Source organism: Impatiens glandulifera, chromosome 1 (assembly GCF_907164915.1).
Source record: "Impatiens glandulifera chromosome 1, dImpGla2.1, whole genome shotgun sequence".
Classification (NCBI taxonomy): Eukaryota; Viridiplantae; Streptophyta; class Magnoliopsida; order Ericales; family Balsaminaceae; genus Impatiens; species Impatiens glandulifera.
Genome location: NC_061862.1, coordinates 56,911,822 through 56,924,855, shown reverse-complemented (window position 1 = coordinate 56,924,855; position 13,034 = coordinate 56,911,822). Strand labels below are relative to the sequence as shown.

General features: G+C 30.5%; 2 protein-coding genes across 2 annotated transcripts; both read right to left on the bottom strand.

The window, feature by feature from the left end:
- Positions 1 to 4,134: 4,134 nt before the first annotated feature.
- Positions 4,135 to 6,876, bottom strand: LOC124945391 (iron-sulfur cluster assembly protein 1-like). Its single transcript, XM_047485821.1, has 3 exons — positions 6,462 to 6,876; positions 5,023 to 5,077; positions 4,135 to 4,552 (listed from the first exon to the last, which is right to left on the bottom strand). Exons 1-3 carry the CDS (start codon positions 6,766 to 6,768, stop codon positions 4,393 to 4,395), a joined length of 522 nt encoding a protein of 173 aa, XP_047341777.1. The 5' UTR covers positions 6,769 to 6,876; the 3' UTR covers positions 4,135 to 4,392.
- Positions 6,877 to 8,223: 1,347 nt separating this feature from the next.
- Positions 8,224 to 12,378, bottom strand: LOC124945381 (phosphoenolpyruvate/phosphate translocator 1, chloroplastic-like). The gene is made up of 9 exons (XM_047485812.1): positions 11,848 to 12,378; positions 11,392 to 11,514; positions 11,173 to 11,325; positions 10,770 to 10,855; positions 10,526 to 10,610; positions 9,729 to 9,848; positions 9,558 to 9,626; positions 8,585 to 8,714; positions 8,224 to 8,501 (listed from the first exon to the last, which is right to left on the bottom strand). Exons 1-9 carry the CDS (start codon positions 12,238 to 12,240, stop codon positions 8,431 to 8,433), a joined length of 1,230 nt encoding a protein of 409 aa, XP_047341768.1. The 5' UTR covers positions 12,241 to 12,378; the 3' UTR covers positions 8,224 to 8,430.
- Positions 12,379 to 13,034: the final 656 nt, after the last annotated feature.

Here is a 13,034-nt window from a genome sequence, read left to right as displayed (position 1 = left end):
TAAATTTGGAAGAGAAATAATAGGGAGAAAGAATTTGAAAGATGGAATTAGAAGGAATGACTAAGCATTCTAAGTGAGTAGTCGAAAAACAATTTTTTATCTTTTTACTCTTCATTTTTTTTTATCTTTTTTCAGCCAATTATGTGTTATACATAATTCCATACTCATTCTCTCTCCCAATTTTTTTCCTATCATTTCTCAATTTGAAAATACGAGTTTAACTCAATTCTTAATAAACATATTGAGCGTTTCAACTCATAAATAAGGAAATGTATGGTGTTTTTATTGTTGATAAAGACATGAAGAAGAAAAAAAACTCATAAATAATTAGGAAATGTATGGTGTTTTTATCGGTGATAAAGACATGAAGAAAAAAAAACATGGTGAAATGAGTTAAAGTTTGAGTATTTGAATTGAATTGGACAACACTCAAAAAGTAAGAGTTCGTAGACAAGGACATACAACTTATAAGGACATACAACTTATGAGACGGAGTTTGTACATATATAATTATTATATATTTTATTTTTTATATAATGTATTTTTATTTTAATGTTTATGTATTTTTATTTGTGTATATTATTTTATTTTAGTTTATAATATTTATTTGAATAATTTAATTTAGTATGTTTAATTTTAATTATATATATTATGGTAGCGTTTGTTACTACAAATTATATATGGTATAAGCTATATAAAAGTATAAATTGTAACGATGTATAAATAATGTTATAGAAGTATAAATTTTAACTATGTATAAATAATATAGGGTAGTATAAGTTGTATAAGTTATTAATGTTTGGTATGTATTATAAGAAATTGTAGAAGTTATATATAATTTATAATTTTGTGTTTGGTATATAGTATAATATTATTATAAGTTGTATAAATATTAATATTATTATTATTATTTTATATTTTTATTTATACTATAAATAATATTGTTTATTATTATAAGTTATTGCAGTTGTTATTATTTAATAATTAATGTAATTTTAATTAAAATAAAAAATTAATTATAATATAAACGATAAATTATGTTTATTTAATTTAAATATTATTAATAATTGTAATAAAATAAAATAAACTAAAATAAAAATATTATTTATACTATAAATAAATATATAAAATAATAATTAATAAAATAAAAATAAATAAATATTTTTAATTAAAATATTGAACTATTTAAAATATATATATTAAAATTAATTATATATAATATAATAATAAATTATATATAGTATTAATAAAGAGTATAATAAGAAATTAAAAATTAAATGATATAAGAATAGTGTTTTATTTAAGGAGATTAGTTATTATTTTAAACCAAATATGAGGTATATATTATATAAGGGTATAAATTTATATTAATAGTAAAAGTGTAAAAAATATCTTATTAAAACATTATTGGTATAGTTTACTAATAGTGGAATAACCTTTTGTACCACTTACCAAACATATATAAATTAAGTAAGTACGTGTATTATTTTAATATTTATATAATATATTTTATTTTAATATATAATATTTTTATTTTATTTTATTTTAATTATTTAATTAAGTATTATTAATTTTAATTATATATATTTTATATCTATAAAATAAATTAATTAATAAGTTTAAAGAGACATAATTAATAAGTTTATAGAGAAAACGTAATTAGGGAGATTATTAATAAGTTTAAAAAGAAAATATAGGTATTTTAGGAAAATAAATATAAAATTGGATATTATGGGAAAAAATGTTTAAAACATGGTAGATAAGGAATTGCCCCTTGATTTTAGGGTGGAAGAGATTGTTGTATTTTTTACCTTAAAATTTGTACATTATAAAAAGTAAATAGACACGATCTCAAATTTATCCCTCCAGAAAAGAAAGAGGTTTATTCCAAACCCTAACTATGAGTCTAAATCGGTACCTTCAAATAAGATATACAATGATCCACATTTTATCCCCAAGGGGAGACAATGCAAATTTATATTTTGTGGCATATAAAATTAAAATAAATTTAATAATGATACATTTTATAAAAAAAAAATTAAATATATAACAATATTAACTAATATAAAAAAAATATTTTTAAATATATATATCAAAAATATTAATATAATAAGTTGTAAACCATAATAATTTATCAATTAACTAGTATTCCAATTCAACAAAAATACTCTTTCTTACATTTTTTAGGCAAAATTTTTAATTAAATCATTATACTCTAACTGTCTAAACATTCTTTTTCAGTTAATATCATAGCTAATTCATGATATATTGTGTATGATGATCCTATAATGAAATAAAAATATGATAAGATATTTTAAAATGAGAAGAAATTATGAAGATAAACATAAGAATAAGAACAAATAAAAAAAATTAATTAAAGAGCATTAAAATGTAATCTAAAAGACTATTTTCACAATTATGATTGGATTTATGATAAAAAAAAATTAAATTATTAAAGATGGAAAGCTGCTAAAATATAAACAATATAGTTAAAGTTAGTGATATAAAAGGGCTACAATAAGAATAAATAAAATGGCTAATATTAAAGATAAAAAATAATAAAATCGTTTACTAGAAAAAAAAATTAATATATTATTATATTAGATATAAGAGGAGTAACAGGGGACAGAATTTGAAGGAGGAATGAGAGAGGGAATGACTTGGCATCATCTCAGGGAAAAGTTGAAGGAAATAAAGAAAAAAGAGAAATTATTTGATTTTTTCAGCCAATTATTGTGACACGGCATTCTCTCTTATTCACTTACCCAAATTTTCTCTACAATCATTTCTTTAGATATAATATGGAGAGAGAGAAATATTATATTATTATATTATATATATTATTATATAACATGGAGAGATATAAAAGGAATAAATAAATATAAAAGAAATAATATAGAGAGAAAAATTAACGTATTATAAGTATTATAAGAAAATAAATATAAAAGTAATAAATGAATATAAAATAATATGATATTATACAATAAAATATCTAAAAAATGGTGCCTTATACAAATGTATTAGTTGCATTGCCTTTAAAGTCAGGTCCAGGTCAGATTATAGACCGAATATATCATCATCCTAGATTGATCATTATGTTACTAATGGTAACTAAGCAGTAATGGGACCACGTTTATTTTATTTGTATGTTGGTTTGCTATTTTTCTATTTTGTATTCGAGTTTATTTCCCTTTGAACGAGGTTTGTAATCAATTATGGTGGGAATATAAATGTTTAAGGTTAGATTCCCGACATGGAGTGTTATTAAATCAGTTAAACGATTATACTCAACTTAAATCTTATTTCATCCCATTGACTTATTTTTGACAAAAATTGGAAAATATTGACCTATTAGTCTTTGCAATATATCATATTATACCTTTTTTAAACACCTAGTCAACATTATGAAATATGTAATAAGTCGAAGAGAAAAACATGACTATTTGCTTCAAACTAAATATCTCTAAAGCATTTGATCGCTTTGATTGGTTCTTTCTAAAACATTCCATGAGAGCCATGTGTTTCAATGAAGAATTTGTTCACCTAATTCATGTCTTTATCTGATCTCAATCCTTTTGTTTGTTATTAATGGAGCACCTTTGACATGAACTACAAAGAAGTGACTTGTTGTCATCATACATACTCTTCATTGATGTGGAATCCTTAGGTTATAAGACATGTATCTAATGTTGAACAAGAAAGAAACATTATACATAAATATAGAATCTTTAGGTACATATCTCTAATGTTGAACAAGTAAGAAACATTGAGAATATTTCCATTACTAAAAAGTGGAGACTTTTGACAAAATCATTACTAGTCAGACATACATGTTTTTTTAAGTTGGGATGAGATTTGACTTATACTTAACCAAAAAGCTTAAGTTAGAATGTTGGTACACTCATATTTATTGTTGTGGACCAACTGGAAACATTTTATGGAGCAGGAACATCTAAATGAAATACTGTCATAAAATTAAATGCAGGCATTTGCCCTTCAAATCAGATCCAACTAAAGTGTTTAAAAAATAATCACTTTTATAGTTGAAATGAAGTGCAGGTAGATCTATTAACTAAAAGACTCCTTTGAAGAAAGCAAAATATATAACACCAAAAAAGATGATTCCAACAACATGACAAAAGATGAACTACAAATCATCAGGTCCAAGATTATTTTAAGATGTCATAGGCATCCACAACAATTAAAAGTTACATTGATAAAAGAGTAATAGTCTATTTTGCAGCACTAGTGGCACCAACAGCCATGTCCCGACTTTAAAGCAACCATAAAAAATTCAAACATAGAACGAAATCACCAAAAGATCAAAGCCACCATGTTATTATGTATGTACATACAATCATCAATCCCCTCACAGAACTTCATATAATCTTATCAAGCAGTTGTCGCCTTTTCTGGAGCAACTCTTCCATCGCTCAAGCCTGATTTTGCACGCTTAGATTCATAATCTTTAACAGCAGCTTTTATGGCATCCTCTGCAAGCATACTGCAGTGTAGTTTCACTGGCGGTAGGGAAAGATGCTTCGCTATTTCACTGTAATTTAAAACCCACCATATTAACTGTTACAGTTTATTCATGTCTTGTCAACTCAACAATGATACCATATCAATATTCATACTTCTTCATTAAAAATTAAAATTATCCATTAACAAAAACACTAAGTGGTTGTTTGATTTGGAAAATAAATCCAGATTATGAATTAAAAAGCTTGTTTGATGAAAAAGTGGAATGTCCGGGTTCAATTAATAAAATATCATTTTGTATTTAATACTTATTGATAATTTGAATAATTTTATCAATGAAGTGGCTGACGATGGAATAAGGGGTTATTTAGGGAAAAAGCTAAATCACCTCACATCAAACAAGCTCTAAAAGGAAGATAGAAAATTTTCATAATCTTAATAGAAGTAAAAGCTGCACATCCATAAATCTGAAACATATTCTTTAAAGGGAACTAATCAATACATATGTGCTAGAGGCAGAAGACAAGACGAAAGACTTACGTATTCTTGATAGTCAAAACTTCATCCATTTGCTTTCCCTTCACCCATTCAGTAGCTGCAGGAACAGAAGATCAATTGTCATAACAACATTCTTGCTAAAACTTATTTCTTCCAAACAATGTACACAGCTACTGACTTCCTACACTCCTCAATCCTCATTAACAAAAGGAACCCCATTTGGAAACACTTATTGTTCATGAACACGTCGTTTGGAAAGAAATTTAGTCCGAGACAGATTCAAAATTTTATTTTTGTTTCTGTATCTGAAAACGGATCCAGATACAGAAAATGGGATATATTTTGCTAAAATCGTACTCAGAGAACAAATAGGGACAGACATACAAGGAACAAGTAAACCATTGAAGAAATATACAAACTATTTTGCATTCGCCCTGTATCTGGGATCCTCTGGCCCAATTTCAAAGCCCTGTTTGTTTGTGAATCCAGAGAGTCAACCAAATAATACAATTTGTGAAATATATAAATTAATAAACTATTGTATGCATATTATAAAAGTTAATGTAAGAAATATTCAATGAATCTTCTAAATAATTGTCAAACTACATTATGAAGTGTTTCATAATAATTCAACAAGGTAGGTAAATTTGGAAGTGTATTTGTGTACTGTTTCCTTATAGATAGTTCAATTTCACAAGCAGCTCACGTGACAAACAGATTTATAACCTGAAGAAGCTTTTGATAGAGAAGCAGCTTCTAATCAGGCCATTACTGTCTTATGCAGGAAATCGAATGATCTGATAACCAAACTACATGAAGCAGTCAACAATATGATATGCTTAAACATCTGTCATTCAGAACATAATCGAGATGATTGTTGAGAGGACCAGTCAATTAATAGGAAGATCAAGGATAAGCTTCTTCTTTTAAAAGAGAACAAATAATACAGATTAGTTCATATCCCAGCATGTCACCAAGTCTACAAGTTTACTTTTTCAAATAAAACAGGAATATGAGCAACCTATTGGTGCAAATCCAGACATGAAGTATTTCTTTCAATTAACTGTCCCTTGGTTGGGTAAGATTTGAACCATATATCTTGGCCATTTACCCCTGTAAGCACTTGTCATTCAAAACCTTTCATGAAAAGAACACAACAAGCACCCATTGATTCATATATAAGGAGCAGGAATGCAGATTCTCTTGCACCCGATTTAGGGTTTTCAATCATAGACTATATAATCCGGGTATTTCATAAGGAAATAAATCAAACAAACTAATGAGCAAAGGATAACAACACCAACCATTCTCTCAACTCAAAACTAAACCCAAACTGAACATAACAATTGACGGAAAATCCAGACAAGGAAGTTTTTTTCTCAACCTACCCTCCTCCTTACTTAGGCTGTTCATCTAGAAAATTCATGGAATTGACATAAAATTGAACATAGTTGAAGATAGAGGCAGAAGAGGAAACAAACCTACGGAAGAGGAAGCAATAGCTGAGCCGCAACCGAATGTCTTAAAGCACGCATCGACAATCTTTCCAGTCTTTTCATCGACCTTGATCTGTAGCTTCATAACATCGCCACAAGCTGGAGCACCAACGAGCCCCGTTCCGACATCTGGGTCGGTCTTATCAAAAGATCCAACATTGCGGGGGTTATCGTAATGGTCGACGACCCTTTCATGGTAAAGCCGCGCCGGAAGAATCCGAGCGGCAACAGAGGGAGATTGCACTTGCTTGAAACCTAATCCTAGAATCTTCTTCATCGTGTGATTCATCATTCTTACGGACGGCTCTTTCAAATATCAAAAGAACGAACCCTTAACGAGTTGCGAGGATGATATGTATACCGCCGACCTGCTGAGACGGTTTCGAGAGGATAGGGAATGGAACTGCCACGAGACACCCTTATTATTATTATTGGACCAATCTTTTGTAATAAAGATAAGAAAAAATATCTTAACCTAATTTTAATATAAATAAAGATATCATAAACCCATACCATTTCGGATTATATTTTAAAATTTTTAATTATTATCCAAAAATAACATTATATTAAATAAAATATTTTTTTAATTTATTGATTTTTCAATTATGTCATCATTTTTATTCTTCTTCTAAAAATGGTAAAATACAAATTACTTCAAACATAAATATTTGATAAGAGAAATTTGAAAGAGATGTCTTATTTGATTTTTTTTACCGGCGCATAAAATTAAATGCGTTGTCGACACCTTTTATTTTTTGGACAAAAATGTCCCCGTTGCGAGACGCAACTGAGTGCATTGTGAAAAGTCTACAACCCGAGACGCAACCGGCATTCGCGAGACAAAAACAAAAAATATTAAAAAAAATATCGTCTCGCAACCAGGATTGCGTCTCGCGATTGTGGACTTTTCACATGACATCCGGTTGCGTCTCACAACGGGGCGAGACGTTCAAAAAAATAAAAAGTGTCAACAGCGCATTAAAATTTATGTGCGATCTTTAAGGTCATTAAGTCAAATTTCCCTCTTATAAACTAGTATGTTTTTCTTTTATTTAAATCTTTAGTTATAATATTAAATTTATGAAAAAAATAATTATTTTTTTAATTTTAACATTAAAATATTATATATCTATATATTATTTTAAAAAATTATTAAAACTAAGTTAACAAAAATAAAAATGGGATAAGTTACAAAAAAAAAAATATTCCTTAAATTACACCCAAAACATGCAATCAAACAAAGTGTATTTAACCTTTTTTTTTTTTGAACAATAAAAAAAAATTAAAAATCCAAACATAATAAAATTGTTATGACCACCAAACTAATTTGATTACCACCAATAAGAACAATAATCCATAAGAAACTGGTTAGAGGAAAAATCAAATCACCCTTGTCCCCACAAAACCGAAGAAATAAAAACCAATTACTAAAACATCGATAAAAAATGGTTTGTATGTCAAAAATTGTTTGTCATCGTGCCCAATGCCTTAGAGAGAAACTGAATTAAAGCACAATTGCAAATAGCACCAACAAAACCTAATCACTCAACCAATGATGCCAAAAACAAATGCTCATGACCAACGCCTATTAGCTTCCACAAGCCAGAACTCCACACAATTTAGAATCTACTATTAGAAAGAATCTTAATTTTGAAATTTGAAAATACTTTATTTAACAAACAAACTTCAGCATTCAAATATAAACTAAATCCAATTTAAATATCAACTATTCTTCCAAAGCCAGATTAGAGATCTAATAGGATTAAAATGATCAATTATGATCTTAATAGAAATTGTTGTTTAATAAGACCTCAACCAACAAAACAGTCACTTAAATTTTTTTGCAACATACAAGAGAAAAAAGATAAATTTCAAATTCCCAGATCCTTTTTTTTCTTCAAAAAACCGACAAAACCTTTAACTGCCCGGGCCGGGCAGTATTACAGGATCAATCTTAAGCAGTCTTGGGCTTAATACGCTTCACCCTTGAGTAGAGGAAAACTCCAGCCAAAGCTATTCCTGTGCCTGTTGTTGTACAAACAAACATACATACATTTTAAATACCAAACCAAAACAAACTCATCATTATTCTTAAGTCACAAACATACCAAGAGAGTTGATAGGCGAAACGGGTGTTCTGAAGACAAACACAGAGGACACAATCACAACCACCCTCTTCACACAATTGCCCACTGAATGGGTAACAGGGGATACCCTCTGCAGAATCATGTATGAAACCTGCACCAAACAAATAAAAGAAACACAAAATTAATGCTTCTGAAAGTGAACAACGTAGACTTTACATGTGATAATATTAGAAACTTAAATGGGGTAGGAGATGAAGATCAAGGTGAAACATGCTTAGTAATGAGAATTCTCAAGTTGTTTCAGAATTAGAGATGTATAGAACAATGAGATGTGATGATGGTTGATTAGGAAATGCTTTTTGATTCTTTGTAATCTGAGTGCTTATTGACTATAACCTGATGACAAGACTTTCCTAGTCCCAATTCCTCTTTATTTTACTTTTCCTTGTTGTTGTATTGAAAGGCTTCACTACAAGTATTTTAATAGACTTGATTTTTCAGAAGAAGAAAAAAAGAGTCTAGTCCCTTGTTTGATCTGTGGTTATTTGAATAAACAAGTGATTCCAAGTAACCTTGTTTAATGTAGCTTATAATAAAAACCAAGTTATTTTAGGGTTTATTTTAGTAAAAAAACATGAGGGGTATAAATAGATATAATGAATCATTTTTAAAAAGAAATAGAGGTATTTAATATTTTGGTTGATGAATTGAATGATTGATTTATGAATAGATTGTTGATTTGGGCTATTTGAAAATAATCCAAATAACCCACATCAAACCAAACAACCCTCAAGTAAAAATTCAATTCAGGAACAAAAGGAATTAAAGAACTTCACCAGTGATGCCTAATCCATCGAAAAACACGAAGATCCTAGTTCAGACATCATTAGGATATTTTTAATATACAATTTGAACCATCATGCAGCTCATACAAAGAGAATTTGACCAATAAATTATTAATTTAATGAATAGAATTGAAGATACAAATCCAAACCTGCTGATAGGCATGGAAGCAAAGTGCGGCAATGAATGACCTAATGTACAACTGTTTCACATTTAACCCCTGGGAAGAAAGAAGCACAATCATTAGGTATGATCAATGAGACATGACCTTTAACTAGTTAACGATGTAACTAAAATTAGTATTCAATTTAAAATTACTTACAGCGGATTGCATATATGCAGGAGTGACCTTAACACCCTCCGTAAAAAAGGTAACCGGAGCCAACAAGATGAAGGACATGATTGTAATGATAGAGAATAGAGTTATGTTGTCCAATGATTCCTGTTTAAAACAAATATAAGTATAACAATCTTCATCCCTTGAGGTTATGGAGATGTAGAATGACGAAAACATATCAAAGAATGGGATAGGTAGGACTATTTTCCTATTTATGTTAAAAATGGTTTCTCTGATATTCAGCTCACTTGGATTCTGCCAAAATTGAATTGTGCAAAATTGAATCCAGATGAGCAGTCACAAGAAAAATAAATTGTGTTACAGCTTCATGGAGAACCAAACAAGGTGAAATGGCCCCATTTATACACACTTATTTTTTTTGTTTTTGGACAAGTCTTCAAATACAAAAAAAACATTTGGAAACTAACTTTAGTCGGAGACAGACTGATACACAATTTTATTTTTGTTTATATATCTAGAAACGGTTTCAAATACAGAAACAAAAACAACAAGAGTTTGTTTGATGTGGGGTTGTATATAAATAATTTGAATTATATGGAAATAATCTGGGTTGTTTGATAGAAAAGTATATTATTTGGGTAAATGACTAAAATATCATTTGTATTTAACATTTTAAATGTTATAAAAAATAAAGGCGGGTATTTTAGTACTGTAGTCCATGATTTGCTAAAAATGGGATTGATGATGGAAAACCCCATTCATCAAACAAGGCCTAAGTGTTTCCAATGGGAAAATAATTGAGTATGCCCCTTATGCACTACCTCTTTTTTCACCATGAACTTTTTGCTAAGAACATTACGAGATTGATTGGTCACGTTAGAGGCCATCGCACTCCAAAATCCTGCCCTGTAACAAATAAATAGCAGAGAATTCCAAGTGACAACGTAAGATAACATAATGATCATCAATACATGACATGCTTAAATTCCCAATAACTTTTCCCTTCTTAGGTTGGAGTGTTAATAATTAATATAATGATCGAAGCAAATATAGTCTTCCCCTTACCAATTAAAAGAGGCTTCTGTCATTGATGCCAATGCAACTCCTCCAACAATAGGTAAAAGTGAAGCAACAATCCAAGGGGAAGGCATCTGAATGACCAGTTCAAGAAAGAGATGTTACTATTAGCAAAAAGAAGGAAAAGAAAAAAGAAAGAAATTGTTACAGAAACTCTTACACCCAGTATTATCATCCCACATTACATATGGTATATTATCATCAACAATCGAAACAGGAAATTCTTTTTACCAAGGACATAGAGGCTTACAGCAAAAAAAATGACATAGAGACTTACAGAAAAAAAAAAGACTTAGAGACAGAGAGTCATAGATTCAACTGAATACTACATCTAACTCAAAATGTCTGAAGGGATTCAATCAAATGCTGGAATTCAGGTTTCGAAACATACCTCCCCCAGGAACATAGCAGAAAGGATAACTGAGAAAAATGGCTCCATTGCTTTAATGGTATGAGTGAAAGAAACAGCTACTTTTCCAAGGCTCATATTTGTAAAAAGGTTGCCCAAGGTGTGAACAATTGCCAGTGGCAAAATAGCTACAAGCTGTCAATTATAAGTTCAGAACATCAGACCTTACGAAACATGAATTATAGAAAATTAACACAGTACCTGTGCCCCGCTAATCTTTGGCCTTTTGTAGAGGTTCAAGGTCCACATTAAGATAACAAGTACAGATCCAACAGCAAACTGAACCGTGGTGACAGTTATTGGAAATGGAAACACTTTGAGAACCTGTAAACAAGTAAGAAATGCTCAAGTGAAAATTAATTAATAAAGTTTTGCTATTACAATCTAGTATGACAGCAGAACCTTTGACACAGTAAATATAGGAAAGATCTAAATCTGATACATTGGTATTCAAGCATTGAAGTTGTCTTGTATGATACAATAGGCATGCAAGGCTAGAAACACGGAACAAGAAAAAGTAAATGCATTATATGAAACAGAAACAAGCATTCTTACATGAACCCAGTAACATGCGTGCTCAAAACATTGAAACACACATATCAGGACAAATTATCATTCTTAATGGTGGATAATAGCAGAGAAGAACCGAACCGTTACCTGCTTGTTATATATGTTGAAGTATATATTGAACAGGTACCACATTCCAAACAGAGCTCCAAGCTGCAAAGTGCTGGCTATACTGTCCGACTTCTCAGTCTCACCCACGCTTTCAGACGCCGACGCCGCAGTAACCTGGAGAGTGTCATGTTCCCGCTCCGGAAGAGGCGGAGGAGTCGATATCCAGGCATTCAGTCGCGAGGAGGAGGAGCAACGGATCGACGGTATACGTCGAGGCAAGGAGGTAAGGGAGGCATAGCTTGAGGTGAAAGATAGAGATCTGGGAGACGGAGATACCGAGATAGGATCAAATGTGTGGTGAGTAGTGGTATGTGAAGAAATTCTTCTCGATTTTGGAACTGATATGGAGGGAGAGAAGGCACAGCTCTGCATTTTGGTTTAGATCCGGATCAGAGAAGAGAGAGAGAGAGAGGGTTTGCTTTGCTTTGCTTTGCTTAGGAGAGTCCGCCAAGAAGGAAGCAGCAGAAGAAGAAGAAGGAGGTAGGTGAAGGTGGCTACAGCAAGAAATTGAAAGACAAATGAAACGTGATTTGGGGAAAATGCCGTCAAAGGATATTCTTGGAATTTCTCCTCTTTTGTGTCAATTTCTCCGCGCAACTTTTGTCATATAACCTTGAATATTCCTAATTTTTCTTTTTCAAAACAAATATTTATATGGGAGCTACTTTGCGACTCTCGCACGTGGCCGCCACCGTGGAAAATAAATAAATAAGGTTTTTGAAAATCGAAGCGCCCCGTTAAGCTTCTTCGTATTCTTTCTATTATCCCAAAACCTACAAAACAATTGCGTGCTTATCGTTCGGAGATTCAAACCCTAGTCATCGCGCGTCTATCGTCCAGAGATTCAAACCCTAGCCCCCTTCTCGACGCCTGTGATTTCCGTTTTCAATCTCTGTTTGATGTTCTACGTTCTGTTCTACATCAAGTTTCGTTCTTCAATCTCGAAATGGTAAAAAATATCAATTGTTCTAAACTACTTTAGTATAGTTGTGTGTTTAACTTGTGATCTTCTGTAATGTTTATGATTCAGATAAACAAATTGTGATATTGGATGCATCGAAGAATAACGAAGCAAAGAAGAGTAAGAACAAATCAAGGAAGACTTAGAACGAAGCAACGGAGAATTATAACGAAGCAAGGAAAAAGTCGGAACGAAACGAACGAAG

Excerpts from the sequence above, each read along its gene's own strand:
- LOC124945391 (XM_047485821.1), bottom strand. The coding sequence starts at position 6,768 with ATGATGAATCACACGATGAAGAAGATTCTAGGATTAGGTTTCAAGCAA. Across the intron at positions 5,078-6,461 it reads TATTGCTTCCTCTTCCGTAG|CTACTGAATGGGTGAAGGGA; the intron begins GTTTGTTTCCTC and ends CTGTTCCTGCAG. Across the intron at positions 4,553-5,022 it reads GTTTTGACTATCAAGAATAC|TGAAATAGCGAAGCATCTTT; the intron begins GTAAGTCTTTCG and ends TTTAAATTACAG.
- LOC124945381 (XM_047485812.1), bottom strand. The coding sequence starts at position 12,240 with ATGCAGAGCTGTGCCTTCTCTCCCTCCATATCAGTTCCAAAATCGAGA. Across the intron at positions 11,515-11,847 it reads TCAACATATATAACAAGCAG|GTTCTCAAAGTGTTTCCATT; the intron begins GTAACGGTTCGG and ends ACTTGTTTACAG. Across the intron at positions 8,502-8,584 it reads TTCGCCTATCAACTCTCTTG|GCACAGGAATAGCTTTGGCT; the intron begins GTATGTTTGTGA and ends GTACAACAACAG.